General features: G+C 37.5%; 3 protein-coding genes across 4 annotated transcripts in view; 2 read left to right on the top strand and 1 right to left on the bottom strand.

Moving 5' to 3' along the window:
• LOC136811207 (mothers against decapentaplegic homolog 4-like) overlaps nucleotides 1–7,491 on the top strand; it is a 32,940-nt gene extending 25,449 nt beyond the window's left edge. For both annotated transcript variants that reach the window (XM_067067821.1, XM_067067822.1), the window contains 2 exons: nucleotides 5,507–5,707; nucleotides 6,368–7,491. In XM_067067821.1, the coding sequence (XP_066923922.1) occupies nucleotides 5,507–5,707; nucleotides 6,368–6,855 (689 nt within the window). In that variant the 3' untranslated portion in view covers nucleotides 6,856–7,491. The remainder of the gene's footprint in view (nucleotides 1–5,506; nucleotides 5,708–6,367) is intronic.
• Nucleotides 773–3,881, top strand: LOC136811206 (nestin-like). The gene is made up of 2 exons (XM_067067820.1): nucleotides 773–910; nucleotides 1,319–3,881. The coding sequence occupies exons 1-2, from the start codon at nucleotides 864–866 to the stop codon at nucleotides 3,792–3,794; spliced, it is 2,523 nt and encodes an 840-aa protein (XP_066923921.1). The 5' UTR covers nucleotides 773–863; the 3' UTR covers nucleotides 3,795–3,881.
• A 1,149-nt stretch (nucleotides 7,492–8,640) lies between the features above and the next one.
• LOC136811304 (uncharacterized) lies at nucleotides 8,641–13,345 on the bottom strand. Its single transcript, XM_067067920.1, has 3 exons — nucleotides 13,138–13,345; nucleotides 12,489–12,537; nucleotides 8,641–9,595 (listed from the first exon to the last, which is right to left on the bottom strand). Exons 1-3 carry the CDS (start codon nucleotides 13,228–13,230, stop codon nucleotides 9,132–9,134), a joined length of 606 nt encoding a protein of 201 aa, XP_066924021.1. The 5' UTR covers nucleotides 13,231–13,345; the 3' UTR covers nucleotides 8,641–9,131.
• Nucleotides 13,346–16,239: the final 2,894 nt, after the last annotated feature.

The following is a 16,239-nucleotide window of genomic DNA, read 5'->3' as shown; positions in this document are numbered from 1 at the left end:
GATGTAAAGGTATTCAACGCCTATGCTCTGAGATACACAGCCCAAAGTCTCAAAAGCGCTTTTGCGTCAAACGAACGGGAAAAAAAGAGAAACTACAATGAACGAATTATCAAAGTTGATCATGGATCATTCACTCCGTTGATATTTTCCATGAATGGTGGAATGGGTGTAGAGGCTGAGCACTTCTTTGGAGCGCTAGCTAATCTACTAGCTGATAAGACAGATTCTCACGCGTCTCAAACCAAAAATTGGATCAGAACAAAAATTTCGTTTGCTTTAACGAGATTAGTCGTAACATGTATTCGCGGCACACGAACACTAAAACCAAACCTTAGGTTTGATGAGATTGATTTATTAAATAATGATATTTTGAAATGTTAGCTTTTCATAGATTTTAGTACTTAACTTTTTCACCGTATTGACCATTGCTTTTGTTTATGCTTTTGAGTTTGGCATGACCCGCTAGGTTGTGCTATTTCGACAGTTTTTCGATTCAGTTTTCAGTTTTGTTTTTGTCGTGATTTCAATTTTTTTTCTTTATTTAACTTTGAATTTCCTAGCTCTACGTATTTTAAGCAATTTATATATTGTAACGTTTTAATTTAATATCTAATTACTATTAAAGAATATTTCTCCTAAAAAAAATATGAGGAAAATACCGAGAAAAATGAACCACCTGGCTCACAAGCTAAGTGTGTGACGTCAGAGTAAAAGAAAAAATATTTGACGTCAATTAATAATGTTGCAACTGAAATCTCATTTGGATTTGGTCTTCAGTGAATACAGACGTGTTTCTTCGTGGTTATTTTTTGTGAAGTTTTCAAAGAATTTTTTAATTATATTGGGTTTATTTCTTCACCATCATGGAAGCAGAACTTCTTGGAGAGAATGACGAAGAAAATTACCAATGGTACGTTTTTTTTTATTTAATTCCATCAGTTAAAACATTTCTAATTTCTCATTTTTTTACATAATTTTCAAAAGCAACTGTGGTTTATTTGTAGAGCATTCAGTTATTCGATCCTCGACAGGCTATTTCGATTCCTCTCCAGACAACATCTCTCTTATATAGAGAAGGGCTAGGGATAAGTGAATCGACGGAGAAAGTGAGGAGCCAGGTGCCCTACCTACCTTCAGATAGAAAAAAGGAGTTTTTGAGTCGCCTCAAAGTGTGGCTGGAGCCTTACTTACCCATCCTTTTAACAACATTTATCAGCCGTTAGGTTTTGAGGTTTCCAATTAGGTAACTGGACTCCCTTTTAGCTTCATATTCTGAAAAAAATTCAAAAGTCGTTCTATGTATTTTATTTGTTTGTAGGGCGTCTGAATCAATCGATACATGTTATTACGAATTAAATACGACCAGTAGATCGCCAGAAATGTACGTCCAATCGATGCTTGAGCAGGTATACGACCCAGTCCCAGAGTATGAGAGAGGTTTCATTGGCGGTAAAAGTTATTCGGAAAACGTGATAGAACTCGCTCAGTATCTTATCCAGTTGGTCAGTCACCTCAGGAATATTGTAAGCGGAACAGATGCAAGCGATATGCAACAAGACGCGATGGCTGCGCTGGAATACTATTCCGGTGTATATCAAGTCGTGGTAGAACTTTATGAAGATATTGATGATCAAGGCGTACAAGAAGGAGCCTACGATGACTTTGTATACCAAGACGAGCAAGAACGGGCCAACGAAAACGTGGCATACCAAGATTTGCAGGAAATCTTCAATAATATTGTATACGAAGCCGCACAAGGTGGGTTTTACGAGAACCTGGAATACCAAGACGCGCAAGAAGGGGCCTACGAAAGCGTTGAATACGCTCAAGGTCTATATGAGAACTTTCCATACCAAGGCGCGCAAAGAGAGGTTTTCGAGAACTTGGTATATCAAATTACGCAAGAAGGGGCCAGCGAAAACGTGGCATATCAAGATGCGCAGGAAGAGGCCTACGTAGACGTGTCATACCAAGACGCGCAAGAAGAGGCCTACGTAGACGTGTCATACCAAGGCGCGCAAGAAGAGGCCTACGGGGACGTGTCATACCAAGACGCGCAAGAAGAGACCTACGGAGACGTGTCATACCAAGACGCGCAAGAAGAGACCTACGTAGACGTGTTATACCAAGGCGCGCAAGAAGAGGCCTACGTAGACGTGTCATACCAAGGCGCGCAAGAAGAGGCCTACGGGGACGTGTCATACCAAGACGCGCAAGAAGAGACCTACGGAGACGTGTCATACCAAGACGCGCAAGAAGAGACCTACGTAGACGTGTCATACCAAGACGCGCAAGAAGAGACCTACGTAGACGTGTTATACCAAGGCGCGCAAGAAGAGGCCTACGTAGACGTGGCATACCAAGACGCGCAAGAAGAGACCTACGGAGACGTGTCATACCAAGACGCGCAAGAAGAGACCTACGTAGACGTGTCATACCAAGACGCGCAAGAAGAGACCTACGTAGACGTGTCATACCAAGACGCGCAAGAAGAGACCTACGTAGACGTGTCATACCAAGACGCGCAAGAAGAGACCTACGTAGACGTGTCATACCAAGACGCGCAAGAAGAGACCTACGTAGACGTGTTATACCAAGGCGCGCAAGAAGAGGCCTACGTAGACGTGTCATACCAAGGCGCGCAAGAAGAGGCCTACGGGGACGTGTCATACCAAGACGCGCAAGAAGAGACCTACGGAGACGTGCCATACCAAGACGCGCAAGAAGAGACCTACGTAGACGTGTCATACCAAGACGCGCAAGAAGAGACCTACGTAGACGTGTCATACCAAGGCGCGCAAGAAGAGGCCTACGGGGACGTGTCATACCAAGACGCGCAAGAAGAGACCTACGGAGACGTGTCATACCAAGACGCGCAAGAAGAGGCCTACGGGGACGTGTCATACCAAGACGCGCAAGAAGAGACCTACGGAGACGTGTCATACCAAGACGCGCAAGAAGAGGCCTACGGGGACGTGTCATACCAAGACGCGCAAGAAGAGACCTACGGAGACGTGTCATACCAAGACGCGAAAGAAGAGACCTACGGAGACGTGTCATACCAAGACGCGCAAGAAGGGGCCTACGTAGACGTGGAATACCAAGACAGGCAAGAAGAGACCTACGTAGACTTGTCATACCAAGACGCGCAAGAAGAGACCTACGGAGACGTGGAATACCAAGACGCACAAGAAGGGGCCTCCGTAGACCTGGAATACCAAGACGCGCAAGAAGAGACCTACAGAGACGTGTCATACCAAGACGCGCAAGAAGGGGCCTACGTAGACGTGGAATACCAAGACAGGCAAGAAGAGGCCTACGGAGACGTGGAATACCAAGACAGGCAAGAAGGGGCCTACAGAGACGTGTCATACCAAGGCGCGCAAGAAATCCCTGAGAATGTTGCATATCTTGACGTGCAAGAAAGGGAGAGCGTTGTACACCTACAAAGAGACATCAGTCTCGATCGTGACGAGCAACATGTGCTAGACGCAGTCCCCCTTTTATTCAATAGTGAACCAGGGATTAACGAAAAACATCAATGTGATGCCCAAGACGGCACAAATAACCAATCAAACTATGAATGTATCGAATGTGGATATAATGATAAACTCCTTCTAGAAACGATAAATTCGAAGCAAAGCCAAGAAGGAGAACATTATCATCAGTTGTTTATCAATATCACGTTTACACATCAATCTATGCGAGCAATGTCCTTTGGCAATATATCCTTCACGCATCAATCTATACCAACAAATAATAATATGTTGCCTTATATAACACCTGTTAGGTAGCAACAAGACCTTTCTCGAGAAAAAAGCTTTTTAGATCTAGCTTCTGGAATGTCATCATAATACTCCCTGGTGCAATACATCAAATTGTAGGAGAAATAATTGATTAACAGGACGGTGTCTGGTTCAGTGGGCCAGGATTTGAAAGAACTCAAATCTTTGAATCCATGCATCAACACTATCATATTCTTCTTGTCATGAAGATTGAAAATATGAGCATAATAACAACATCATCGGGTCGGCACCATTTTCAACTTCAGCCAACGGGAACTTAGATATACTATCTCGAGAAAGGTCAAATAAAAAATCTTCAGCGCCTTTATCTAATGTAAATACATTGTAACCATCATTAATTTAGTATTTCATGGAAACATTATAACATCTTGTTTTATTTTTTGTAAAGGAAATATATTACCATCTTAAAAGCTGAAAATTGATCATTTGTTTATTCATGTCTCATCGCAAATATTGACCGGTCGAAATGAATGTGTAAGGGTAAACATAATATGGCCCCACGATTTTTTCCATTTTGCTAATTGTCGGTCTGATAACTGTTAGATGAGTTTTGAGTCTCACTCAGGGTGAGGGAACCGACTCAGTGTAGACCCATAGCCTGTGGGGTGGAGTATTTGTCAAGCTAAATTTGACTTTAAAGTGCAGTGTACTAAAAGGGGGTTACCAAAGCTCTGGCGGTAGAAAAAAGTGAGTACAGTTTACTTAAAAAGGTTGTGGGTTGATAATTAGATAGAGTTGATGACTAGTTCTAATTTCGGTGGTAAAAACAAGAAAAATGTAAATAAATACATAAAACATTTTCTTTGAGAACCCAAACTCCATTTCTATTTAAGCCCTATCAAGCTGCTATGAAACTTCTTTGATACACTGCTTTGCTGCAGTTGTCATCTGATAGAATTAGCTGTTTTCCATGAAAAGATAGCGTGAGAAATTTTGCACAGAGGTCCCTTATGGGTCCTAGGACCACCTCGAAGCCTCGAATTGTAAAGCTTTGGACTGGAGTCTTTACTGGGGCATTTTCTGAAGACGTCAATTCTCAGTACAAACAAAGATATTAAAAAAAAAAAATCAAAAAAAATAAACAAATGAATTTCATCAAAAAGATTAGAGGCCCGTAAAATGGTACCAGTATTTTGAAATCTGCCACATTCCCTAGTGACGTTGTAAGCTGCTCAGAAACATTTATAATCTTCTAATACGCTCAGAAAATGAACTTTGTAACATGGTATAGTTTTCAGGATTTCGATGGATAAATCACGATGTATTTTGGGTTTCAGGTCAATGATTTTTGCTGAGTCAGCAAAACTTTGAACCTAAATATATCGTGATCTGGTAATCAAAACCCTACTTAAGGGTCACTGACCTTTATATATCCCTGGACCAAGTTATATCCGCCTTCTTTGATTGTTTTTTTTTGGAATTGGCACCCGAGAAGAAGCCATTGCAATGTTAAGAATTAACGTCTAACGGCGCTACATCATCAAAAGTATTCGAGGAAAAGTAGATCTAGCGTACTCGATACATTTTCACCGCTATGAGTAGTGCTACCATCAGGAAACCAAGTTCAAAAAAAACTCCGATCAAAGATTTTTGGTTGTCCGGATTGAGTAACTTGGTCCAGGGATATATAAAGGTCAGTGGTAAGGGTACTTTAAAAGATGATATCATAATTCACAAATAATTCTTCACCTTTTATTCAGCACCGGATTACTGGACATCGATAGCTTACTACGAGCTAGACCAACACGTTGGCGAAGTTTTCAAAGTTCCCAAGAGATTCAACTCCGTTATTGTAGATGGATATGTGGATGCTTCTGGCAAAGGCGGTAACCGGTTCTGTTTAGGACAGTTGTCAAATGTACACAGGACCGAACCCACAGAAAAAGCGCTACTTTATATAGGTAAGACTGTTCCTTATTAAGACCATGTTCAGATGTCAAAAAAGAAGACGTTACATAGCAAAACGGATCGAAACGGCTTCGTTCCACTATTTTCATCGGAACGGAACTGCTCCGTTTTCTTGCTCAGAAACGTTCCAATACAAATATGAACTCTCTCGATCCGTAAAATAAACCATACCGGAGCAACGCGAAACCGTAACGTTCTCTAAGAAAAGTCAAAATTCAATTTTTGACTTAGAAAAAGGGGCCTAAAATCAGTATCAGCGCTGCTTTATATACATAAGACTTCGCTCAATAAAGATCTCAGAAAAGTCAATATTCACTTTGATTTCATTATGACTTAAAAGTGGCCTAAAATCAGCATCTTCAAGCCATTTTTGAAATCTGTGGCTAGGACTGTTTTAATTTTTTCTAAGGGTTTGGGCAGAATTGGACTCGTGGTTTTATTAACTTATTCTCATAAAAAAATCTGGGATTGTTCTTATTTTGTTCTTACGCCTTGTTAAATTTGAGCCTCGTTCTTATAAAAGCGTGCATTTCATTTTTTGAAAAATGGTTTCGATGTTGTTCTAAGTAAACAAGAATATCCAACTGAAATATTTGGTTGGTTTATTCTTAAAAAGAAAGTGTTACTGTATTACTTAACGTTTTCGTTACCAGGGCGTGGTATTCAGCTTGATCGTCGAGGAGAAGGTGACATATGGGTAAGATGTTTAAGCGAACAAAGTGTTTTCGTACAAAGCTATTATCTTGACCGACAAGCCGGGCGTTCTCCGGGTGATGCCGTCCACAAGATCTACCCTCAGGCTTACATCAAGGTATTTGATTTACGTATGTGTTACGACCAAATGAAACAACAAGCTCAAGCAGCCCAGGCTGCGGCTGCCGCCCAAGTGGCTGCGGTAGCGGGTGGTGCCGGACCAGCGTATAGCATGAGTCACTCATCGGCTTCAATCGGGGTGGACGATTTGCGTCGTCTTTGTCTCTTACGGTTAAGCTTCATTAAAGGGTGGGGACCCGATTATCCTAGACAATCAATTAAACAAACGCCATGCTGGATCGAGGTGCATTTACATAGAGCTCTTCAGTTATTGGACGAGGTTTTACATCAAATACCAATCAATGAACCGATGCCAAGTGACCGTTGAGTTCGATTGACCGTCATTGAGTTCGATTGACCGTCATTGAGGTTTGATGGAAATCACTGATCATCTTACGTTGTCGATGTTAAGGAAATCTTGAACATTTGCAATGTAAAGGGTGTAAAAAGATCCAAATAGCTTTTGCATATTACTTGAATACTGGTACAATTAAGAAACAGCTGATGTGTAAGAATCAAGCATCTTGGACAAGAGGGTTTAAAGACAAATATAGTTCGTTCTGTTTGTTGATTAATGGGTGGATTCTCAAATTTAAGTACGGAATGGTTGATGAATTACTGGTCAACGATTTTATGGACAATGAGAAATAATCAACTAACCGAGTAATAGACACTTTGATATTTTTCTCAGTCACTAACTTTTCAAATAGAATTAACAATGTGATACTTACCGCTGTTTTATGCTCAACATGTAAATAATTTTGACTGTAATATTTTAAGATATTCTTATTATTTTTTGAAAAAAAATGTCGTAGATAAATTGTTCATCACAAAATATTCTGAATTTAAAAATTCAGAATATTGTTCGTTCTATGATTATTAATCGTTCGCTTGAAAAAAATTAGAGAAGACATTTGACACGAATCCGTCGCATTCGTTACTGTATAAAAAAATGTAATTAACCAAAAAAAAAGATTTTTGCAGACGTAGTTTATATGGAATTTTTGTTGCTTTTTTTGTAGAGAATTTTTTTATTGTAAAGAACGAAAATTACTTTTTCTGAATTTGGTTCAAACCACTAAGTGTACCGGGGGCATGCTTTTAAAGTGTATTTACAAAATTTTAACCCTGTGTGCGGATGTGCGTATATTATTTTTATATCGCCAGTTTCTATCCAAACCCTATTCTATAAGAGGGTTTTGAAATCCTCAGTATTTATATGGATTTTAATGACTGTTCCCCTTTTTTTCAGAATACCTTGTTTAAAATCTGTTCCGTTTTTCCCGGACACATTGTGAAGTTTTTACAAGTGTTTTTACGACCAAAACAAACTCCGCACAAAGATTCTTATTTTCTGCAAGGGACAGTCAAATCAAGCTCGCTCAAGCTGTAAGCTGCACACATCCCCTCTGATAAGTTTTGATAGTTATCTTTTCGACTGCCAATGTTCGATTTTGCGATTGCTGGTTTCTGATTGGTTGGTTCTTTCAAAGATATATCAAAACTAATTTGGGGATGCATGCAGCCTACTCAAGCTGTGGCATATCAGGGTTATCTTTCCGTTAGTATTAAGTATATATGGTTATGTTTTTTAGCTCAAAAGTTCCGTGGAAGTTCTTATTTAAAACCTTTCTTTTTAGATTATTTTTTAGATTTTAAATTATCTAATGCAATATATTTTTTACAAACAATATTATATTAGAACGTGCGAGAAGATTTTTTTTTTTTGTAAAAAAGTGTTCACTGAAACTATAGACTAAAAACCTATACGTTTACAAACTTTCTTACTCTTGCTCCTTGTTAGGAGACTCTAAATTTGAAGTAAAAGAAGCCAAAAAGAAAAGTAAATGCAATGGAGTCTCCATAATAGACGATATCGGCTTAACGAAATTCTCCCCGAATGATTACCCATGATGCATTGCGCAAAGAAATTCAGTAAGTCAATATTGTCCGTGAATTTTTTTGCGCAATGCATCATGGGTAATCATTCGGGGAGAATTCGGAAAGCCGATATCGTCTATTCAAACACATGCATAGGGAACGCAAATCTGTTCGAGTTAAGGAAATTCCAAGTTATGTAGTACTGTATGGTTTATAAGGCATGGTTAGCTGAAGGGACCTTAAAAGTTGTTCGAGTTAATGAGACATTCGAGTTTTAGAGGTTTGAGTAAAAGAAACTCCACTGTATATGTAAAAACAAACAAGAATAATAACGATATACTTATGTCCTCGGTTCGAATTTTGTTCCAAAATGGGAATTTTTCGAATGTTTAAGTGCGAATCTTTTCACTTTGAAATGGGCTCTTCCAGAAAAAAAATTGAATATGGGGGTGGAGGGTATAACTTTTTTTGGAAATTTAGCTCCGGACATTGTGAATTTTGACCCCTGGAAAAAATAAGATCTCAACCCCGGACACGCATTAGTTGACCCCCCAAACATTCAAAATCACCCCTAATCAGAGCAAGTTTGTCCCAAACCAAGGCAAATTTTGCAGATTTTTCACTATCCCCCGGACGAGAAATCCAATATATCCTCCACAATATTTTCTGGAATTTTTTTTCTGTATTTTCTGGAAGTGCTCAACGACACATGGTGTGGTTCAGTTACAAAAAGTTGGTCATTTTAAGTTCTGATACAACCCCAATACATGGAAATACCCAGGGGTTAGAAATATAAACCGTAACATCATAAAATTGTTGAGCTTGTGTATTATCGGTTGAATGGACTTCATCTCCATTGAGAAAGATGGAATATTTGTAAACACCTCCACTTTTGTAACGCTGCCGAATCTCTACATTGTATTCTGTGTTCAGCATAATACCATATCTATTTCGATACTTATTATTACCATTTACAGCTGAATCGACCAGTAATTCTTTGTTCACTCTTTGGTAAAATAATGCTGGCGTTCTTTTACCATATAGCTGTGAGTTGTGAGCAACATGCACGATACTACAGTAATCATCAGTTGTTGTGTGATTTGCACTGATGTTAAATTTCACTTGGAAACTCCATTCAGGTGATAAAACGGGTATCACTCTCTTGGTCTTTAGTTCGATTACTTCTTCTAGAAAAAGAGTAAATTCAGCTTTAGGTAATCTGAGATCAGATTGTGTTTGTTTTCTGCCCACCACACTGAAGCTCTAAAGGAATGGGTTTTTAAACAATCTGACCAATTTGCTACCTCAAAATCGTAAGGATCACGCTCGTCTAAAAGGACTGGGAATGACAACAAAGTTGGGTTGTGTTAAAGTTGCATTTTAAAATAGGGCGCCATATCAGGAAAATTTAGTTTTTGACTTTCCGGCGCACAACAAGATTCTTGTTGTAGAATTTTCCGTGAGAGGACTATTTCCTCAGATGTTTAATTTTTAAGTGTCTTTAGAGGTTTACCGTGCACGTAATAAAGTCCAGACCAGCTGTTATCAGGTTAGCTTTAAGCTGTCGGCATCTACTAACAGATCTGTGCTCCTCACATGAGATGCATGAGCGGGTTTGTAGCTTTGTTGTAGTTTTCATCAAGAAAGGGAAAATCTCACTGTTGCAGCTGTTGTGCAACTGCAGTAGCAAAAAAGTTCTCACTCAAAAGTAACCAGATGAGATGGAGTTTTTATAAGATACTTAGTAATTTGTCATTTAAAGTAATAAAAATGATGCGTTCTTTCGAAAAAGTAACAAAATTGTTTTATTACTGGTTAACGACCAACCAAATCAAATAAGAGCTTGTAAAAACCACAGATCCATGAAGCCCGAAGGGCTAGATAGGCAACTTTAAGGGCTCTGATCATAGTCAAAAGATCGGTTACGAGATTTGAAAATAAAACTTTTGTTTTGAGTTCCTTGACACTTTTAACAAAAAAATGTCTTTATAAGTTGTTTCTGAATTTATTCTATCAAGAGTAATTAGCAATTTGATTACAAAAATTATAGGTAATTAACCCTTTTTTCGAATTTCTTTTAAATTGTTTGCAACAGATTGAACTATTTAAAAATTTTCGGAAAAGTTTTCTAAATTGATGTTTCAAAAATTATGACTCTTTTTGTACGAAAAATTGGGATGAAAAATTGGTGGAAAGTCACAAAACCTTTTTTCTTCGCCTAAAAAAAGCTCCTCAAAGTTGAAAAGTTTGTTTTCGCAAATGTTTTATTTTCTTCTTCATCAAATTTTTTCAATGCAATTTTTGCATTTTCAGATTCAGGAATAGTTTATCTAACATAAAATGTATAACATGCCATAGTTTTGTTGGTTACATCAGTCAGAAAACACATTTTAAACACGACAATCATCAAAAATTCACTATGGTCAGAGCCCTTAAGCTTTCTCCAGAAAAAAGAAGTGAAGCAAAAATTTTTAAATTTCGTGCCGATGGATAGGATCTACTATTTTAATTGTTTTCGGAGCGCGAGATCAAAAATATTAGGCCGCGGCAAACGCTATTTCGCATCTCTCAAACCAATGAAATTGCTTGTTATTGTCACGTGATTTCTTTGGTAGAAAATCCTACCAAAACTTGCTTCACTTTTCGATAAAGCATGGAGGTATAAAGAAACAGGAGAAGTATGCTATTGTAACCATGCTCGCCCTATGATTAAAAAAATTACGACGTATGCATGCTCATAATCTCATATATCGTGCATTTTTAATGAGCTCTTTTGTTGATAGGTGAAATCTTATTGGCTAACTTATATGTTGGAAATAAGATGAGACGAGATTCATTGTTTCTGACATTGGTGTAAGAAAATATTTGGATTAAAAAAGGGCCTGTAAACTTTGCAATCCTTCATCAAATGACAAGATTTTTCGATCAACATTTTCTTCAAGGTGATCTCTATTGCTTAATACTTTCCTCCAAAATTTTCCAGCGACTTTTTGTCTACAAATTGGGTTTGAAATTGTGTGTGCTTATAAAGAACTTTTTACTTTCTGGCTGGAGAAAATATCTTTTCAAAACAAAATTTAATGGATGACAAAATTGAACGCAAACTTATTTCGTGGAGCTAAATTTTATTTTATTCTCGTATATTAGAAGGCTAGAAATCTTCGATGCTGATTGTAAGAATGTTCAGAGCAAACTTTAGTTCTACTAAAAAGTCGTATTTCATCGGGCGAGCCTAGAATTTCTTTTGATTTATTACATAAAAGAAATCAAAAGACTTGAACGACCAATTACCGACAAATCCATCTCCTGTCTTTCTTTATACCTCTATGGATAAAGGCTGCGCGGATAAATCATTGGTAAAAACTACATCTCGTCCCAAAGGAACCTACTGAACTTTTGAATTTTTGAAAATCTATGTACAAATTAAGAAAACTTCAAACGAAGAATTCTGATTGTAGGTAAGCTAAATAATCTCACAAAATTCAAATAGCACAATCGAACAAACCCAGAACAGTCAATACAGAACAAGAGGATTCGCATTCGAAAGCTGATAAAATTGTCTTTCCAACGGTATATAGAAACCTTTTATAATTTTTTTTCTAGCCTTTTTTTGAGCCTATTTTTGATGAAATTCCACTGGACTATTGCGGGAGTTTGATAATCTTTTTGGAAAGCAATTTTTGAGGAAATAAAATTAAGTTCCCGCCAAAATTATTTTTTTCCATCAAACGCCAAATTAAATCCCCCGTTAAATTTAAGTTATTTTATTCATTCCCTAATGTCTGCTATTTCAGTCCTTATCACATTTAGTATTTGTTAGCGTTTTTTGGCAAAAATTATCCTTCAACTGCCAAAATTTTAGTTGTTTAGCCATCTGCCAGATTATTTATAATTTTCGGCTATATAAGAATATTTTTCTTGCCATCGACGGTAAAATGAAGAAAACGAAGCATTGTCCAGCAAATTTCCAATGACTTCTATTACAAGACTTGGTTATTGAAATTATCCGCCAAATTAAATCCCCGCCAAAATTTCTTTCCGCATTTCTTTTCACCATTCACACTCTACATTAAATCTTACCGTGATCAACTAGTACCATTGGTTCAACGCCATGATTATTCTCTGGAATCTGAAAACGTTTGAAATTAGCAATGAATTGTTCAGTTGATCAAGCTCAAGAACTCATTTGAAGATGCTTATTAATCATTCACTTTTGGAAAAATGCAAAAATAGTTCCTGGTTCCTGTTCATTAAATGCCTAAAAGAGCAATAAAGAAATCAGGTCTGGTTTAAGGGGTCGCTGGTTGAATTCTTAACCAGTTGGGGACAAGTTCGTTACCAGTTTTTATTGACACCCCTGTGTCACAGACCCGGTGGACCCCCCACCCCGGTGGAAAAATAGGCCAAAAAATCGTCCCGGTGGAAAAAATATCATACAATTTCAACCCCACTGCGAAGTTGCTCTATGACTTTATCCCCACTGAAAACTGAATGTAAAAAATTGCACTCCAAAACCATCCCCACTGGAATTTTCGAGCTGGAAACAATAGATTTTCTATCCTCATTGGCATTTTGATAGAAATTTTCATCCCCACTGAGGGAAAAAGTTCTACCGGGGCACTGAAACAGGGGTGTTTAGTGTGAATAGTAAAATGGAAACTGGTTAAGAATTCAACCAGCGACCCTTCAAACCGGACCCGATCCCAATAAAATAATTTCTTATCGATACCTTTCTCATTTTGCCACAAGAGATGGCAGCCACCAAATCTTCAAAATGAACCATCCATAGAAATAAAGTTGCAAGTATTTGAGACCAAATCATATTCAAACATACAACGATTGTTAAAGATTCCTTATCTGTAAACAGAAAATTGTATTAAGTTAGTTTTTGTCCCAGAGGCCTCGCTCCGCAACGGAAGCAAAATTTTCATAAGGGATAATCAAGGCTTGCTCCATTGTCCAAGGGACAAAAGTGAAATTTCCTTTTTATTGGTAGAAAGAAAAATGGAGTGGAGACACGAGAAAGCGTTTCAGGTTAATGGGATGGAGCATGTTGCATTGCCCCAACGCGAAAAAAAACTTCTCATATCCCCAAGCCTTCATCAAAGATTCAGAAAATTTATCTTCAGTTGTTTACAAAGATCATTCAAAATCACCGGAAAGACATCCACACATTTTTTAAGAAAAAGTATACGGCAGGTTTTCATTTCTGTCCTAAGGAAAAATTTCCAATTTTTTTAACCCGATCGTTTTAGAATGCCCTCTTAACTCGAACAAAATTGTTCCAGTGAACAATGCCTTATAAATGTCTCCAAATATAAGTCCTTATTTTCCCAGTTGTCAAATTTCAGAGTATCTTATTTCTTTTCAAGCTGAATTAAAAATTAAATGACTCAAAACTAATTTTTGAAAGCTTCGGTTAAACATAATTTGCAGGTTTTTTTGAACACCACCCCAAAAAGCACACAACGTATTTCAAACGTCCATCGATTCTCCATGTAAAAACGTGGTGTGGCAGCTGGGATGTATTGTATCTATAGTATACGAACGAAATATCATAAATCAATATCATATAAATATATTCTATCCAGAAAGTTAAAACAAGAAATTTATTATTTTCTTCATCTCTTCAACTAATCGAAATCTCGATCGAAATTCAATGTTTATAATTAAAAATGAATCATTTGAGGTGAAAACGTATTTATCACTCCTCGAATCCTTCACCATAACAATGAATGGTTGTTCATTAGGAGGCCATCACATCATCGTCTGTTTTGAAGGAAAAAATTATTTATTCTTCTATTGATAATATCAATATCAAATATATTTAACACATGCGATTACTCGAAAAAGTTCGCGTGATCTTATTCCCATGTTACTTGATTTACAACTTACAGCTCGAATAAATATTTTCTCTTTGAAAACTTGGCCTCTGATACTCTGATAGAAAACTCCCAAAATATTTTGAAAGTTTTTTTATCCAGATTTAACGAGTACCTCATCAAAAACCGGGATTTTTCATTCCGTTTCGAGTGTGATTATTTGCGTGCCTTACGTGCCCTCGTGGGTCTCGTGTGTTACGTGGCTCGTGCCCTCGTGGGTTACGTGGGTCACGTGCATACGTGGGTCTCGTGCCTCCAAAAAAAATTTACGTGGGTATCTCGTGGGTCCAAAAAAAAATTACGTGGGTATCTCGTGGGACCAAGAAAAAATTATGTGGGTCCAAAAAAAATTTCCTTTGGTATTTCGTGGGTCCAGAAAAATATTACGAAATTTCCAGCTGGAAAATAGTATTTTGTCCGGAACAGCTCAAGGTTTATGAAAAAAGTTTCTTATTTTCTAGGAAAAGCTAACATAAACGTGGAGTGTATATTTTTTTCAAAATAGCTGTTCCCATTTGCCAGCTGGAATTGCGCAATATTACGGGAACAGCTCGATTTTTCCAGCTGAGATTGCGCAATAGTGTTTGGGAACAGCTCTGATGTTTACCAAAAATCAACTAAAAAGTCTATTCACGATAAGTGTGCACTCTTTTTTCTTTTACCTATAAATTTTGAAGGAATTCTTCAATCTTTATAAATTTGATATCATTGGAAAGATATTAGTAAGTGGAACAATTTGAAATAAAAATTATTTTTAAAAAATTCTAAAAATGAAGATGAAAATGAAGAAGAAAAAAATGAAGATCTTGTAGAAAAGTGCTATAACTATCATTTTCACTGAAGTGAATCCTTGATCATCGAAGGTCATCACTGTGAAAAAATTTCTCTAAAATAATCATTCAGTCAAAAGATATCAAAAAAAATATAAGCTGATTGAAGTCTAAAAACGCTGTTTTCTTCTGTTTTTTAGGGGCCAATCACTTATCAACTTTGTATCATAACTTTATATTGAATAAATATTTTAGTGAAATTTTTTCACAGTGTTGACCACCTAAGATCAAAGAATCTCTCCAGTGAAAATTAAAGTTATAGCATTTTTCTATAAGATCTTCATTTTTTTCTTCTTTGTTTTCATCTTCGTTTTTAGAGTTTTCTTAAAAACTTTTTTATTTCAAATTGTTCCACTCACGAATATCTCTCCAACGATACCAAATTTATAAAGATTGAAGAATTCCTTCGAAAGTTATACGTAAAAGAAAAAAGAGTGCACACTTTCACTTATTGTGAACAGACTTTAGTAACAGCTTTTATTTTCCAGCTGGCAACAAACAGGAACAGTTCCAAGTTTCTGGCTGATTTTCGGACCCACAAGATACCCACGTAATTTTTTTTCGAACCCACGAGATACCCACGTAATCCTTTTTGACCCACGAGATACCCACGTAATTTTTTTGGACCCACGAGATACCCACGTAAATTTCTTTTGGAGCCACGTAATATTTTTCTGGACCCACGAAATTACCAACGGAAATTTTTTTTGGACCCACGTAATTTTTTTTGGACCCACGAGATACCCACGTAATTTTTTTCTGGACCCACGAGATACGTATACCCACGTAATTTTTTTCTGGACCAACGAAGGCACGAGACCCACGAGGGCACGAGACCCACGTAACCCACGAGACCCATGAGGGCACGCAAGGCACGCAAATAATCACACTCTTCCGTTTCTTGATGAGTTCTCCGCTTTCGCTTTCATCCTTTGATGGTTTTTGAAAAATAGAAGCCTTTCAATTTGGCTCGGAAAAATTGGAAAATTTCAACTTTTTGCCCCGGGAATGATCAAAATTTGGTCAAATTTGGCCTAATAAGAGGGCCATAAAATTCACAAAATTTTCCTTTAGTCCCGCTAAGGGTCCAAGGGTCGAATCAGAAGCAGCCGGCGAAGG

Source organism: Clytia hemisphaerica, unplaced genomic scaffold (genome assembly GCF_902728285.1).
Source record: "Clytia hemisphaerica strain Z4C2 unplaced genomic scaffold, Clytia hemisphaerica genome assembly, whole genome shotgun sequence".
Taxonomy (NCBI): domain Eukaryota; kingdom Metazoa; phylum Cnidaria; class Hydrozoa; order Leptothecata; family Clytiidae; genus Clytia; species Clytia hemisphaerica.
This window is presented reverse-complemented; position numbering and strand designations above follow the sequence as displayed.

Excerpts from the sequence above, each read along its gene's own strand:
- LOC136811304 (XM_067067920.1), bottom strand. The coding sequence starts at position 13,230 with ATGATTTGGTCTCAAATACTTGCAACTTTATTTCTATGGATGGTTCAT. Across the intron at positions 12,538-13,137 it reads CTTGTGGCAAAATGAGAAAG|ATTCCAGAGAATAATCATGG; the intron begins GTATCGATAAGA and ends AAACGTTTTCAG. Across the intron at positions 9,596-12,488 it reads AATGGTACTAGTTGATCACG|AAGAAGTAATCGAACTAAAG; the intron begins GTAAGATTTAAT and ends CTCTTTTTCTAG.
- LOC136811206 (XM_067067820.1), top strand. The coding sequence starts at position 864 with ATGGAAGCAGAACTTCTTGGAGAGAATGACGAAGAAAATTACCAATG. Across the intron at positions 911-1,318 it reads GACGAAGAAAATTACCAATG|GGCGTCTGAATCAATCGATA; the intron begins GTACGTTTTTTT and ends ATTTGTTTGTAG.